This window comes from Delphinapterus leucas, chromosome 15, assembly GCF_059928025.1.
Source record: "Delphinapterus leucas isolate spDelLeu-1000000601 "Yukka" chromosome 15, BTC_Dleu_Yukka2, whole genome shotgun sequence".
Classification (NCBI taxonomy): domain Eukaryota; kingdom Metazoa; phylum Chordata; class Mammalia; order Artiodactyla; family Monodontidae; genus Delphinapterus; species Delphinapterus leucas.
The window spans coordinates 5,290,262-5,303,728 of record NC_143143.1 but is presented as its reverse complement, the minus strand read 5'-3'; the positions used below and the strand labels follow the sequence as shown (position 1 = coordinate 5,303,728).

At 61.1% G+C, this 13,467-nt stretch overlaps 2 protein-coding genes across 8 annotated transcripts in view; one reads left to right on the top strand and one right to left on the bottom strand.

Annotated features, from left to right (window-relative positions):
• Positions 1-10,326, top strand: part of TECPR1 (tectonin beta-propeller repeat containing 1) — a 27,244-nt gene extending 16,918 nt beyond the window's left edge. For 3 of the 7 annotated variants that reach the window (XM_022587739.3, XM_022587734.3, XM_022587736.3), the window contains exons 16-25: positions 892-994; positions 4,627-4,723; positions 4,799-4,878; positions 5,430-5,486; positions 5,916-6,096; positions 6,397-6,532; positions 7,331-7,423; positions 8,199-8,305; positions 8,453-8,572; positions 8,742-10,326. In XM_022587739.3, coding sequence (XP_022443447.2) covers positions 892-994; positions 4,627-4,723; positions 4,799-4,878; positions 5,430-5,486; positions 5,916-6,096; positions 6,397-6,532; positions 7,331-7,423; positions 8,199-8,305; positions 8,453-8,572; positions 8,742-8,903 — 1,136 coding nt within the window. In that variant the 3' untranslated portion in view covers positions 8,904-10,326. Of the gene's footprint in view, positions 1-891; positions 995-4,626; positions 4,724-4,798; positions 4,879-5,429; positions 5,487-5,915; positions 6,097-6,396; positions 6,533-7,330; positions 7,424-8,198; positions 8,573-8,741 lie in introns of all 7 variants that reach the window. The other 4 variants (XM_089895650.1, XM_089895648.1, XM_022587735.3 and 1 more) reach the window with 3 other exon arrangements.
• Positions 9,629-13,467, bottom strand: BHLHA15 (basic helix-loop-helix family member a15). Its single transcript, XM_022587742.3, has one exon. It carries the CDS (start codon positions 13,425-13,427, stop codon positions 12,870-12,872), a length of 558 nt encoding a protein of 185 aa, XP_022443450.1. The 5' UTR covers positions 13,428-13,467; the 3' UTR covers positions 9,629-12,869.

Sequence of the window (13,467 nt, the reverse complement as noted above, 5' to 3'; positions counted from 1 at the left end):
AGCCCTGCCCCCAGCCTCCCGCACGGGCCGGTCCCCCCTCTAATCCCTGGCTGGCTTCCCTGCCCCACGCCGGAGCCGCTGCGCCAGTATCGATGCTCAGCTGACAGCTGGCTGACAGGTGACCTTCACCACTGCCAACCTCCAAATCCCGGGGCCAGCGCACAAAGCGTGAGAGCCCAGAGACCAGGTCTCGCCCCCAGTGGGCCTTCCTGGGCACCCACTGCTGAGCTGGAGGCCGTGAAGGTTCTAGAAAGACAGCCGCCAGGGCCAGTCTCCTGATTCCCAGGCCTGGATTCCAGCTCCCCTTTAGATGGGTTGTGCCTTAGGGGACGAGAGCTTGCTGAACCCCTGGGGGCTCCCCGAGTTGTGGAGGTAGGGTCCCTGTGTCTCCTACTGGTAAACAGAGGCAGAAACAAACACCGAAGTGGGACATTCCATGCCCCAGCCCACACGCCCCACAGTGGAGGTGGCTAATCCTGTAGAACTGTGGTCCACTGAGACCCCAGGAAGGCACATCCGTGCAGGTTTAACAGCTTCCCTGTTTGTGAGGCAGGAATTGCTCTTGTCCCCGTCCTACAGGTGAGGAAAGTGGGGCTCATGGGCTTACACGAGGGGTCCAAGGCACCTTTGTTAGTAAGGAATGAGCTGGGGGGGCCTCACACCTGCCCAGTGCCAGGTGAGTGGGCTGGAAGGTGGGGGAAGAGGAGCAGGTGAGAATAGGGCGTGAGGTGGAGGAGTGTCAGATTCTTGCCACCAGGACATGCAACCCTGGGTAACCCCAGAGGAGCTCAGCCGGCCTGTGAATCCTCTCGGCCCTCTCTTCCCGCCTGCTTTCACCTGGTCGGGCGGGCAGGGGTGGCCTGGGTCCAGCACCCTCCTCTCCACCCCCAGGCCTGGCCAGCAGTACCAGCAACATCTACACGCAGTCGGACGTAAAGTGTGTCTACATCTACGAGAACCAGCGCTGGAACCCCGTCACGGGCTACACCAGCAGGTGAGCCAGTCGCGCGCCCGCGGAAACAGGACCGAGCTGAACGGGCGCATCTGCTGTAGCGGGAGAGCTGGCGTCTGGCCCCAGATGTGGAACTGACTGGATCTTACCGCTTAGCAGGATTTTCTCCCTTAAAGTATAATGCGTATTTTAAAAACTCGCTTACCGAGAGCATGACATACGTAAAGTGCGTGAAACATACACATATACGTACATACGGTGAGATGTATCTAAATATGTTGGTATGTCCATATATATCATTGAATTTTCACAGATCAAACACCAGCGTAATCACTACCCGGGTCACGAAATAGAACATCGCCACCTCCCTCCCCATCCCCGCTGGTGCTTTTCTGAGTGGGGTGGTTACTTAACTTTCTTACAAAGTTGTGCTTAACTGAAGTTGCTGAGAACGTCACAGCCTCCACCGAAATTATTTTAATTCTCCAAATGTGAGGCTTTAGGACAAGACCGTCAGTACGTTGTGTTTGGTGCAGAAGCGGGACGCTCTAGAAAATCTAGATTTCCTGCCCACTCAGCCCAGAAGCGTATTTCTCATACCTTGTCCTGGGGCATTTGGTTCGTTTGTTTCAGAAAGCAAGCGAGTTGTGGTGTTTCTTACCTCTTAAAGCCACTGCAGGGGTTTCGGCCGGCCAGAACAGCGGTTCTCAAACTTGAGCCTCATCCAAGCTCTGCGCTGGGGCCCCTCCCAGACTTGGCCCTGTGGGTCTCTTCTTTCGACTGGTCCCATTTCATATCCTGTATAATAAAACTACGATCCTAAGTAGAGAGCTTTCCTGAGTTCCCTGAGTCGTTCTAGCAAACTATCAAACCCGAGGAGGTAATGAGAACTGCCCCCCATTTGTAGCCAGTTGGTCAGAAGTGCAGTATGGCTGGTATCTCAAGTGGGGGCGGTCTTGCTGGGGACCGTGCCTTTACCTTGTGGGGACTGAGTGGTGTTGCAGTCCACCCAGTTGGTGTTGGAATTAGCCAGTTCTCTGCAGTGGGTGGACCTGTCCACACTCTCACAGGCAGGGCACGCCCCACATCTTTGCTGGTTTCTTATGTTTTAGACACACTGATGAGCGTGTAGTAATAGCTCCTGTTTCCAGTTTCTGTTTCCTGGGGGCTAATGGGACACAGCACCTTTCAAACATGTACTGGCACTTGGATGCCCTCCTTTGTGAAATGCCCCTTTGAGTCCTTGTCCCATGTTTTGGTCGGATGATCTCTTTTTCTTGATTTGCCAGTGCTCTTTACATATGAAGGTGTGAGCCCTTTCTCTGTTATTTCTCCTGTTCTGCAGCTTGCTTTTCACCCTGTTAGTGGTGACTTCATTATTAAATGTAGTCCTGTTGATCATCCTTTTCTTTACATAAAGATGGGGCCTTTAAAAAAACCTCTTAAGAAATCTCATTAACCCCAAGGGGATTAATACATCCTTCTATCTCTGGAACAGCAGTCAGCAAACTTTTTCTATAAAGGACCAGATAGGAAATAGTTCAGGTGTGGTGGGCCTTAGGGTCTCTGTCAGTGACTCACTCTGCAGCTGCCGCTTGAAAGCAGCCACGTAAACGAATGAGCATTGCTGTGTCCCAATAAGACGTTATACCTGGACACAAATTTGAATTGCGTAGAATTTTCACGTGTCACAAAGCATTATCCTTCTTTGAATTTTTTTCAACCATTTAAAAATGTAAAAACGACCCTTACTTTGTAGGCTGTGCTGAAACAGTCCTGATTAGGCCTGTGAGGCGTGTTTTTGTCCACCCTGTTCTGGAAGCTTTATTCCTCTGTCTTGTCCATTTAGGTCTAGAACCCCCTGGCCTGAACTACTTGGTATATAAGGTGAGGTAGGGGTAAAGTGTTTTTGGTTTTTTACTCTCCAGTGACCCACACCATTTATTGAAAAGACTGTCCTTCCCCCTTGCATCACAGCAGCCACCTTTGCCTTAACTCCAGTGTCCATGGGGGCAGTGGCCGTTCCCAAGCCCTTCTCTTCCGTGTGGCTTTGGGCATCCTCGTGCTAACCCTACATTGTTCCAGCTGCCGTCCCTTTATGGGAAGTTGTCAAAGCCTCTCATCTTCTTCATCTAGCTTTGGCTCTTCCTGGATCAGTTCTAGGTGAACTTTAGAAGCAGTCCTCAAAAGCTCTTGGGGTCTTGGTCAGGATGGCCTTGGATCTATAGGTCAGTTTGGGTAGAAACGTTATCTCACATTCCTAAATCTCCAAAATCTGGACGCAGTTCATACCTCCATTTATGTAGATCTTTAATTTCGTATTAATAGGGTATAGGGTTTTGTGATTTTCTGTAACGGGGTCTTGACATCTTTTGTAAGTGGTATTTCATATTTTTGAGTCTATGATAAATGGCACAAACTTTTAAATTTCCTTTGTGTTTTCAAAATTGATGAAAGGAAGAAATTTCAAATAACATGAAGAATAAATTCGAATCCCACCAACCAAAAATAGTAGCCACTCTCCGTATTGCGGTGTTTCCCCCTGCCCGTCCCCAGTGTGCCCGCATTTGCTGGAGGCAGGGGGACAGTCAGACATGTACAGATGGCCTGTGACAGCCTCCCAATTTGATCCCCGAGGGTGGACCTGGCTTATCTCACCCCTCCTCGGTCTTGGACATGTAGACTGTTTGTGACCTTTTGCTGTCGTCTGGACAGTTTAAAGGATTTCCTCGTGTGTAAATATTTGCGAGTCTCTCCGTTCACCCCAGTAACTTAGGGTTTGAGCCCTTCTAAGGGAGCTGATAGACGTTGCCCGCATGTGTTCTGGAAGCCTCCGCCCCGGCTGTGTGTAGGGTCCACACGGGATGCTGACCTGCTTGCCTGTCCCCTTCCTCCTCACTCCCTGCTTGGTCCTCGGGAGAAGAAAAGCAGCGCCGGGCTCCCCAGCCCGTGTAGAGATGCAAAGCCAGGGCCACAGCCGCCCGCGGAGACCACCGTGCGCTGTGTGTTGCTGGGAGTGTATCAGTCAGCCGGGGCTGCTGTAACAAAACACCACGGGCTGAGCGGCTTAAACAGCAGACGCTTATTCTCTCCGTTCTGGAGGCCGCGGAGTCTGAGATCAGGTGTCAGCAGGCTAGCTTCCTCCTGAGGGCCCTGGGGAGGATCTGTTCCGGCCTCTCTCCTGGCTTCCGGGGGCTTCCGGTGTTCCTTGTCTGGTGACTCAGTTGTCACATGGCCTTCTCCCTGTCTTCACGTCGTCTTCCCAATTTGGGAAACTTGGGTCCAGATGTCCCCGTTTGGTAAGGACGCTGTCCTAGTGGACTGGGGCCCACTAAATAACCGTCTCATCTCAACTTGATTCTCTGCAAAGACTCTATTTCCAAATGAGGTGCCACTCATAGGCACTGGGGTTGGGGCTTCAACGTCTTTTCGGGACACGATGACCCACATCATGAGAGAACAAGGTGTGGGGTCCCTCGGGTGGGTGGCCTGGCTGTGGTTGGTTGGCGCCTGGCCCCCGTGTGATGTAGGGTCCCCCCATTGCTGTCCCCGCCCTGGGGCCATCCTGTTTCCGCCCTCTTGCCCCTCCAGAGATGCAGCCGTCCCAGGGGCCTGGGCAGGGGGGCCGTTCTCCCCTCTCTCTGGTGTCACCTCAGCCCTGTTGTCCTGCGCAGGGGTCTGCCCACCGACCGGTACATGTGGAGTGACGCCACGGGCCTGCAGGAGTGCACCAAGGCCAGCACAAAGCCCCCGTCCCTGCAGTGGGCCTGGGTAAGCTCCGGGCTGGGGCTGGGGCAGGAGCTGCAGTGGGGGGTGTCTGCCCGCACTGACCCGCCCATCCCCCAGGTTTCTGACTGGTTCGTGGATTTCAGCGTCCCTGGGGGCACGGACCAGGAGGGGTGGCAGTACGCCAGCGACTTCCCTGCGTAAGCATGTCTCTCTCTGCGTGGGGAGGGGGCCTCAGGGGGCTGCGACCCTGAGTGTCAGGCCCGGTCAGCCAGGCAGAGTCCCTGCCCCCTGCCCCACAGTGCAGACCCTTCACGGTACACAGTTCATGTCCAGATGGAGGATGGAGCCGGGCGAGACTGAGCCAGGGCCTGAGCCTGGCTTCTGAGCCCCAGGCTGGTTTATCCTGGACTGATCCCCCTGCTTTGGCCTTGGGCCCTGAGCTTGACTGCTCCCCAGAAGCGTTCTGATGGCGCCTGGGGGTGGGGAGGGCTCAGAGGCCCCTTGGCTAGAGCTCACCCCCCAGCTGGGCAGCTGCCAGCCCCGGGGAGACCCCGCAGGGAGGCCCGGGCGGGGCCAGAGGCATCTGAAGCAGGAGGACGGTGTCCTCCCTTACCTGCTGCCCCCGAGCCCCCCCTTCGGCTCGCACTGAGGGCTGGGCTCTGTAACTCCTGGGGAAAGGATGTGCGTGCAGTGTCACCTTCCAGAAACTTCCACGGCATGGTCTCAACGTCAGCTTCTTCCTCTGCAGCTTGTACCACGGGCACAAAACCATGAAGGATTTCGTCAGGAGAAGGTGCTGGACCAGGTAAGGAGGGAGGTAACTGGGGGGTGCCGCCATGCCCCTCCCTGCCTCGGCCTCAGTCCCTGTGGAAGCAAAGGGGAGGTTAGAGGCGGGAGGAGAAAAGAGGATCAAAGTAAATGTCAGCCCAGGAAGTGCCCTCGGGCTCCCAGTGCTGTTTCTGAAGAGTCTGTTTTCAAGAACAAACAAGACAAATGTTGGCAGGCTCTACAGGACCCGCAGGATGGGAGGAAGGCCCGGCTGGGGTTGGAGGCCAGGCAGGGGCGGACGGCGTGAAGGGTGGTGCCCACCGGCTCCTCTGGGGGGTCGGAGGTTGTGGCCCCAGCCCTCCCCAGGGCCAGGGGCCTGGCTGCTCCCTTCTGTCCAGAGCAGACGGCCCTGAGGCTCACGGCGGCATCAGGGTGCCCGGGGCTTTGCTCTCTTTCTGCCGCACAGAAAGTGCAAGCTAGTGACCAGCGGGCCCTGGCTGGAGGTGGCCCCCATCGCCCTGGGGGACGTGTCCATCATTCCGGAGAGCCCGGGTGCCCACGGGAGCGGGCCCGGCATCGCGCTCTGGGCCGTCAGTGACAAGGGGGACGTGTTGTGCCGTCTGGGCGTGTCCGAGCTCAACCCCGCGGTGAGCACCTTGTGGGACCCAGGGCCTGCCCACCTGCCAGCCCCCTGGAAGCTCTGGCGGATTCTTACCGAGATAGGGCTCTTTGGTGGAGTCGGGCAGGGATCAGGCCTCCCCAGGCCTCTGCCCAGGACATTCCCTGGGACCGGTGGACACCGTTCGTGGCCCGAGCGGTCGCCAAGCCCTGCGGGCAGTTGGAGCTGAGGACGTGAGCTGGCGTGAGGAGCCGCCAGCTCCCGGAACCCGGGTGGGTGACAGAGGCGGGGCCCGGCCGCCCTGAGTGTCCCTCCTCCCCGCCTGCAGGGCTCCTCCTGGCTGCATGTGGGCACCGACCAGCCCTTCGCCTCCGTCTCCATCGGGGGCTGCTACCAGGTGTGGGCCGTGGCCAGGGACGGTTCCGCCTTCTACCGTGGTTCCGTGTCCCCGTCCAAGCCGGCTGGTGAGTGCCACCCCTCGGGAGGATCTCCACCTGCTGCCACCGCTGCCATGTTGTGACGGGCGCCAGGGGCGGCTGGAGCTGCTTCCGCTTCCGGGGAAGCCGGTTGACGGGTCTCCGTGTAGTTCAACAAGCATTTACCGAACACACCTGTGGACCAGGCGCAGGGGCCGCGCTGGGCTCCCCCCAGAGGCCGCCCTCCTCCGCTGGGACTGACCCAGGGGTGGTCACCTGGCAGTGGGGCTGCCCTTCACCACCCTTGGCCTCCTGCCCCTCGGGGACGGCCCTGGGCACCGGCACAGCCCGTCCAGTGTCCACCCTGGCTGCCCTCCGGGAGTGCAGGCCATGTAGGCTTGTTCTTCTCTGGACTTCTGGGCAGTGTCCGGCACAGGGATGGATGGACCGACGGGTGGGTGGGTGGGTGGTGGCTGGCGCATCGCCACCCTCCACGAGGGGCAGTGGGTTCGCACAGTGGCCCTGAGGCTGAGTCTCCACCGCATGCTGGGCCGGGCACCTTCCTGTCCCTGTTCGGGACAGCAGCCCATCATACCCCACCGTCTGGAAGCTGCCACAGCCTCGGGCGGGCCCTGGGGAGGGCACTGGGCAGGCCGGGGCATCGAAGGGACAGCAGGACACAGGTCAGCTCGCGCTGGGCCCTCTCACACTTGTGGTCCGGCCAGTCTGGGGACAGAGGCCAGCCGCACCCGCTCGACCCCGTGAGCTGCAGGGGAGGCCACGTGCTCCAGGAGCACCGGGGTGACAGTTTCGGTGCTGCATCCCAAATCCAATCTCCCATCGCAGGCGACTGCTGGTACCTCATCCCATCTCCTCCCAAACAGAGATTGAAACAGGTGTCCGTGGGGCACACAGCGGTGTTCGCCTTGGATGAAAACGGCAAGTGGTTTCTGATCCCCAGTGGTCACCAGGGGAGGTTTGGGGTTCCCTGAGTGCCCTGATGGGATGAGACCAAACCCTCGCCCACCCCAGGCCCCAACATGAGACCTTCGTAAGCCCCATGAGAGGCCGCCGGCCTGAGGTCAGCCTCCAAGCAGGCCCCTCCCCTGAGTCATGCAGGGTCGGGGGCCACCAGCCCCCCCCAGGTGCTCTGGCCTGCCTGCACCTCGGGAGGAGGACCCGGTGCCAAGGCCTGGGAGCATCTTCTAGACGGTGCCATCCAGGCCCGTGACTCAGGAGCCCCAGGGCAGCTGGGGCTGGCAGAGGTCACCTGCCCGTCCCAGGCCATCCCTGCCCCACCCCCGTGCCGCCTCCAGCCAGCTCCGCCCGTGCCCTTTAATGGTCTGTAGTTGTTGTCCCAGCTGAGCAAGGCGAGGAAAGGGCGGAATCGGGACTGGAACCCAGGGATTTTATTCCACACCAGGTCTCTTTATTGTTTAAAGAATTCCTTGTCCTCGGTTTCTCATGCATAGAAAGCAGACGAGGATGCCAGCCCAGCACAGCGGGGCAATTATGAAGTGGGGGAGGCAAACGTGGGAAGGGCAGGGCTGGCTACGGCCAGGGTCTCTCCGGCTGTGGGTCAGCAGGAGCCCCGGGCAGTGGGAGGGATGCAGAGGGAGACCCCGCCTGTCTCGTGGTCAGACCTCCCGGCCTTGCAGACCCCGAAGTGGATCCCAGCGCTCGGGGCCTCACGGTATCGGTGCTTCTCTCCTAGGGAACCTGTGGTACCGCCAGGGGGTCACACCCAGCTACCCGCAGGGCACCAGCTGGGAACACGTGTCCAACAACGTGCGCCACGTGTCCGTGGGGCCCCTGGACCAGGTCTGGGGCGACAGGGGCGGGGGGTGGGTGCTTGCCCTGGGGTCGGGGACTTGGGGGGATCCGGGTTTCTGCTCTGGTCTCCCCGCTGCCGTCTCCATGGTCCCCCTGCAGCGGTGGGGCCGGGCCTTCAGTGGGTCTGCATTCCAGGTCTGGGTCATCGCCAACAAAGTCCAGGGGAGCCACAGCCTGAGCCGGGGGACTGTGTGTCGCCGCACGGGTGTGCAGCCCCTGGAGCCCAAGGGGCAGGGCTGGGACTATGGCATCGGGGTAAGCAGGGCTGGGCACGGGGCGGCTGTGCTGGCCTGGGGCTCCGAGCCCTGAGGGCTCTCGGGTGGGAGGCCCCGGGCAGAGCCGCCCAAGAGTCCAACCGTCTAGAAGGATGGTCTCTGCCCCTTGATCCCTGGCAGCCCCGGGTCACTCCGCTCTCTCCTTTCAGGGGGGCTGGGATCACCTGTCCGTCCGGGCCAGTGCCACCAGGGGCCCCAGGAGCTCGTCCCAGGAGACAGCCGGCAAGTGGAGAAGGGAGCAGGGCCTCCCCAGTGGGCGCTCGCAGGTGGCCGGTGCCCCGCAGGAGACCCCCAATCCCGCCTGCTGCTGAGGCTGCTTCCCCTCACCTGGAGCAGGTGTGATGCTGGGTTTGAAGGACCAAGGTTGATGCAAGCCTTCCTGTCGGGAGCTGTTCTCGTGCTGAACGTGCTGAAACGTGGATCCCAGGAGTGGTGTCTCCAGGCCCAGACTCGAGACTGGGGAGGGAACCTGGCCTGAGATCATGGCCACCTTGGAGGCACTGAAACAACCCAGAAATGTGAAGCTCTGTGGACGCTGTGTGTCCCCGGCTGCGAGGAGAACGTGGGGTGTGCGGTGCAGACCCCTTCGCCCCGGCCTCTCCTGCGCGTCCCTTCCCTCTCTGCCTCCTCCCTTTCCAGGACGGGAGCCTGGAGGCTTCCAGGAGCACTGCCCCTGGGGAAGAGAGCCCACGAAGGACCCCTGAGCCCCAGGCATCCCCAGACGGCGTCAGCCCTGCCCCCTAAAGAAAAATGGCTGTGGGGCTCAGGGTGGCTTCGCCTGGACCTGATCAGTTCTCTGAGCAGGATTCGCAAACGGGGTTTCCTTTCAAAAGTTAAGGAAGGAGTTGGAAGGTTGGAAATAAGTGCTGGGGAGGGGCGTCTTCTTCCCCGGGTGGGCCGGGCCCTCCTGGGGTGGTCGGAGGACGGAGGGGCCGCCCGTGGCTGCGAGAAGCTGTCCAAGTGCAGAGTCACCGTCGTCGGTCCTCAGCCAGCCCTTCCTCTGACGGGGTTGGGGACTGGGGGCTCCTTTTACATCGGATCGTGTCACAGGGGGTGGGGAGGGTGGAGACCAGCCGAGAGGGGCCTGGAGGCCTCAGCCCGGAGCAGAGCCCTAGGGAGGCACCCACCAAGCAGCCCCACTCCCAGCGGGCAGCTTCTCGGCTGCTTTTTTTTTTTTTTAATCAGAAAAAGGCCCCATTTGGTTAAGTCTCAAGTTTGCTTCCCACAGCCGGACGCGTTGCCCGGGGTCATCAGAGTGCGTGTCCCTTCTCTGCTCACTGACCGCCAGCTTCCCCGGCGTTCCCGTCAGGAGGGCTCGGCTGTGCGCTGTTTTGTGGTGCAGTGTTTGCCGCCCAGAAGCTGACTCTAAGAAGGTCTCCCTTGGGCCCCCTCCTGAGGGGCACTGGAGGGGCCGCTGGCCTCTGCCTTATCTCCTGGAGGTGGGACCGGGAGGCGTGAGTCTGGGGGCAGTGCCCAGGCAAAGCAAGTGAAGGGCCGGGTGGGCGGCGCCCTCCTGTCTGTTTACACTCGTGGTTGTCAGGTTTCTCCGCGCGGGCATTACTGTTTCTTCTGTGGCAGCGCCCTGTCGTTCTGCTGTGACTCGCTGGTTTCTCCCTGCCCTCTCTCCAGGGCGACCGTGTCCCCTCCTTGCGGAGTGCCGACTGCTGACCTGCTCAGCATCACCGAACATCTCGAGTCCTCGGATGCTTTATTCAATAAAAACTTAGGCCAGACTGTCAAGGACGCGATATTTTTATTGCTGCACTACGATTAAAATGCACAGTTCCCCACCCATTCGAGCTTGGGGCAAAAGTAGCAGTTGCCATGAAACCTTTTATTTTGGTTTCATTAGTACTTTGAAGAGGTTGTTAGGAAAAATGAAAGCAAATTGGGATCATTTAAGAAACATTTTCACCGTAATTATAGCAGGGGCACTGGCCGTTCAGTTCCAGGTAGGTTTTCTCTATAGAAAAGTCGCAGTTCTTGTTTCTCTGTCGCCCCCGAGCTCACGCAGGTCTGGTCTGCAGGTGGGTCCGTGGCCCCCGGTGCCTGCCGGGCGGCCCGGGCTCAGAGTGCGTGAGTCTCTGACTTTAGGAAATGCACAGCCTGGAAGGGTAGGGCAGGGCCTTCTTGCAGGACAGAAGCGTACAGCCTGGGCTTGGAGTCCAAGACGAGGGTCGACGGAGCGGACCTGGCAGCAGGCTCACCAGACCTGTCCCTTCACCACCCCTTTCCCCATATTCAACACCCCAAACCTGGACTGGGACCTTTAAGGCTCCTTCGTGATGTGGCCACAGGGCAGGCAAGTGCCCTCCAGCCTCGGGCGGAAAAGACTGCACATCTGGGCCCAGGCAACCCTCTGGGAAGCAGAGTGGGGGCAGATGCCAGTTTGGGACAGAGGGACAGAGTCACAAAGGCTGTTGTTCTGCAAGGTGGTGATCCACAGGCCCCCGGTCACCAGGCATGGGCTGCTGGACGGAGCCTCTGCTGGGCGCACCCCACCCCAGGCTTTCAGTCTCAGTTTGTCGGCTCATTCGGCAAGTTCAGGGATGCGCTGAGCCCTGCTCTGGCCTCAGCTTAGCCAGAACGAGAGGTGCCAGGCTTGCAGGCCTCCCTCTCCTACCACGGGCCGTGTGGGCCCCATCTGTCCCGAGCTCAGAGTTGCCTGCAATCTCGGCTCCCATTGGTGGGCCCCTGACCACTGACCTTCCCGCGTGGCCACCCCTGGGGGGCAGGCCAGGACATCTGGGGGCCCCCCGACCCATGCTGAAGGTCGGCTGGGGCGATGGGTCCAGGACCAGACCAGGCCTCCGGGGGCCACCAGGCACTGGGGCCTAGCGACTGGGGTGTTGTGGGTGGGGGGGGCAGGGGTGTCGGCTGGTGTCTGACCTGGAAAGTTGGGACTGAAGCCCCTCATGGCTCTTTCCAGGGGTGCCACCTGCTGTCCTCGACGATGCCAGGGCTGACGCCAAGCCGGGCGGGGCATTAAGTGGCCGGGGCCGGGACTGCCGGGGCGGGAGGGTGAGGCCGTACACGGAGGCTGGGTTCTCAGCTGCGGCAGCCCCGCTCCCGGCCTGGCTCAGCCCCACGCAGAGCGTGCAGAGGTGCCTGGCCCCTGACGGCTCTGTGGCAGATCTGGGCACGGGGAACCCGGCCCCATGTGCCAGGCCAACTCCGGCCTCTCCGCAGCCCTGTGGCTGGGCTTCCTACCCGAGATGCAGAGGGCCCTGTCCCCTCCCCATGTTGGCTGTGGGCAGCCGGACAAGGGAGAGGAGTTGCCAGCAGGGTTGGGAGCAAAGTCGCCAAGCCTGTCAGAGCCAGCGGGGTGGGAACGCCACAGAAGGAAGCGTGGCCCGAGGCGGTGGGGACCTGCCAATCTTCAGTCCCGTCTTTAAGGAGCAGCACCCGCTGGGGGAGGGGAGTCCCTGCCACCCCAGGCTCCTCCCCGCAGGGCCCCCAAGTGCAACCAGGACCCAAGAACATCCTGAAGTCTGTCAGACCACCTTCTGCCACTTACACGACCACAAACACGACAATGAGTGGCAAACCTCGGTGGGACCCTGAGGGAGGCCTGGGGATAGACCCTCTCCCTGCAGGAGACCCCTGACCGCTCAGGGGAACCACGGCCTAGCAGCCTCTCTGCCCGACCCCCCAGCCCCGTCTCCGGTACCCTCGGTGACGGGCCGCAGACCCTCCACGGTCAGGAGCCCCACCCGGAGGAGCCAAGACCCCAGCCCCTCTCCCCGACAAGGTCCCTTCAGAATTAATGGGAGGGGACCTGACAGGTGCTTCTCGCTGACAGATGCTGAACTAGACACTCAAGCACCTCTGCTCAGCCCCACTCCCCTCGAGGCTGTGGGCTTTGTTTGCTCCGTGCCTTAGTTTACCCCGAACGAGGAGGCTATGGTGCAGGTTGGGGGAGGCTCCGCCCTGGGCCTGGGCCTGGGCCTGAGCAGTAACTGGGGAACTTACCCAAGCAAACCTTTGCGTGGAATCTCCCCTCACTTCGGGAGGGAGCGGGAGTGAAGAGGAGTTAGTGACAAGGGCCGGCCAGCTCCTGCCTAGACGATGACGAGGCAGCCCTGGGACCTTGTGGAGGTATGGGCCTCATGCTGCCCAGAGCCGTGGCCTCCACCAGGCCACTCACCGGTCTTGTCCCTGGGCCCTGGGACGCGCCCAGGGCTGCGCTGAGAGTGCAGGGAAACGGACCCGCGGGGCGCGGAGGGCCCAGGGCTGGGAGGGGCAGGCCGGGCCGCTGACCCGGGCGGGGCGGCGCGCTAGGAGCCCTCGCGGAAGCTGTGGATCTGCGTGGAGAACTTCTGCAGGTGGCCCTCGGGCGGGGCCTCGGAGGCCCCGAGCGCGCCCCGGGCCGCCTGCTGCGGCTGCTGGCAGTGCTGGTAGAGCTTGGGGACTGGCCCGTCCAGGCCCGGGAGGCGGCCGCTGGACATGGTCAGGATGGTGGCGGTCAGCGACTTGATGTAGTTCTTGGCCAGCGTGAGCGTCTCGATCTTGGAGAGCTTCTTGTCGGCGCGCACGTGCGGGATGACCTCGCGCAGCGCCTGGAAGGCGTTGTTGAGCTTGTGCATGCGCTGCCGCTCGCGCTCGTTGCTCTCCAGCCGCCGCTGGACGCTGCTCTCCCGCCGGCTCCCTGGCCCCGGCCGCCGGCGCCCACCCTCTGCCCGCGCCCCCTGCGCGCGCGCCCTCCGGCTCCGCAGAGCCTTGGCCGCGTCTGGCCCCGAGCCCGGCGGTGGCCTGTCGGGCGTCCGCTCCCCTGGGGTGGCTTCTGGGTCTTGCGGGGGCACCCGGCGCCGGGGAGGCCGGCTCTTGGTCTTCATGGCTCCAGACTGGTTGTCCTGGGGGGGGGTGGGGGTGGCT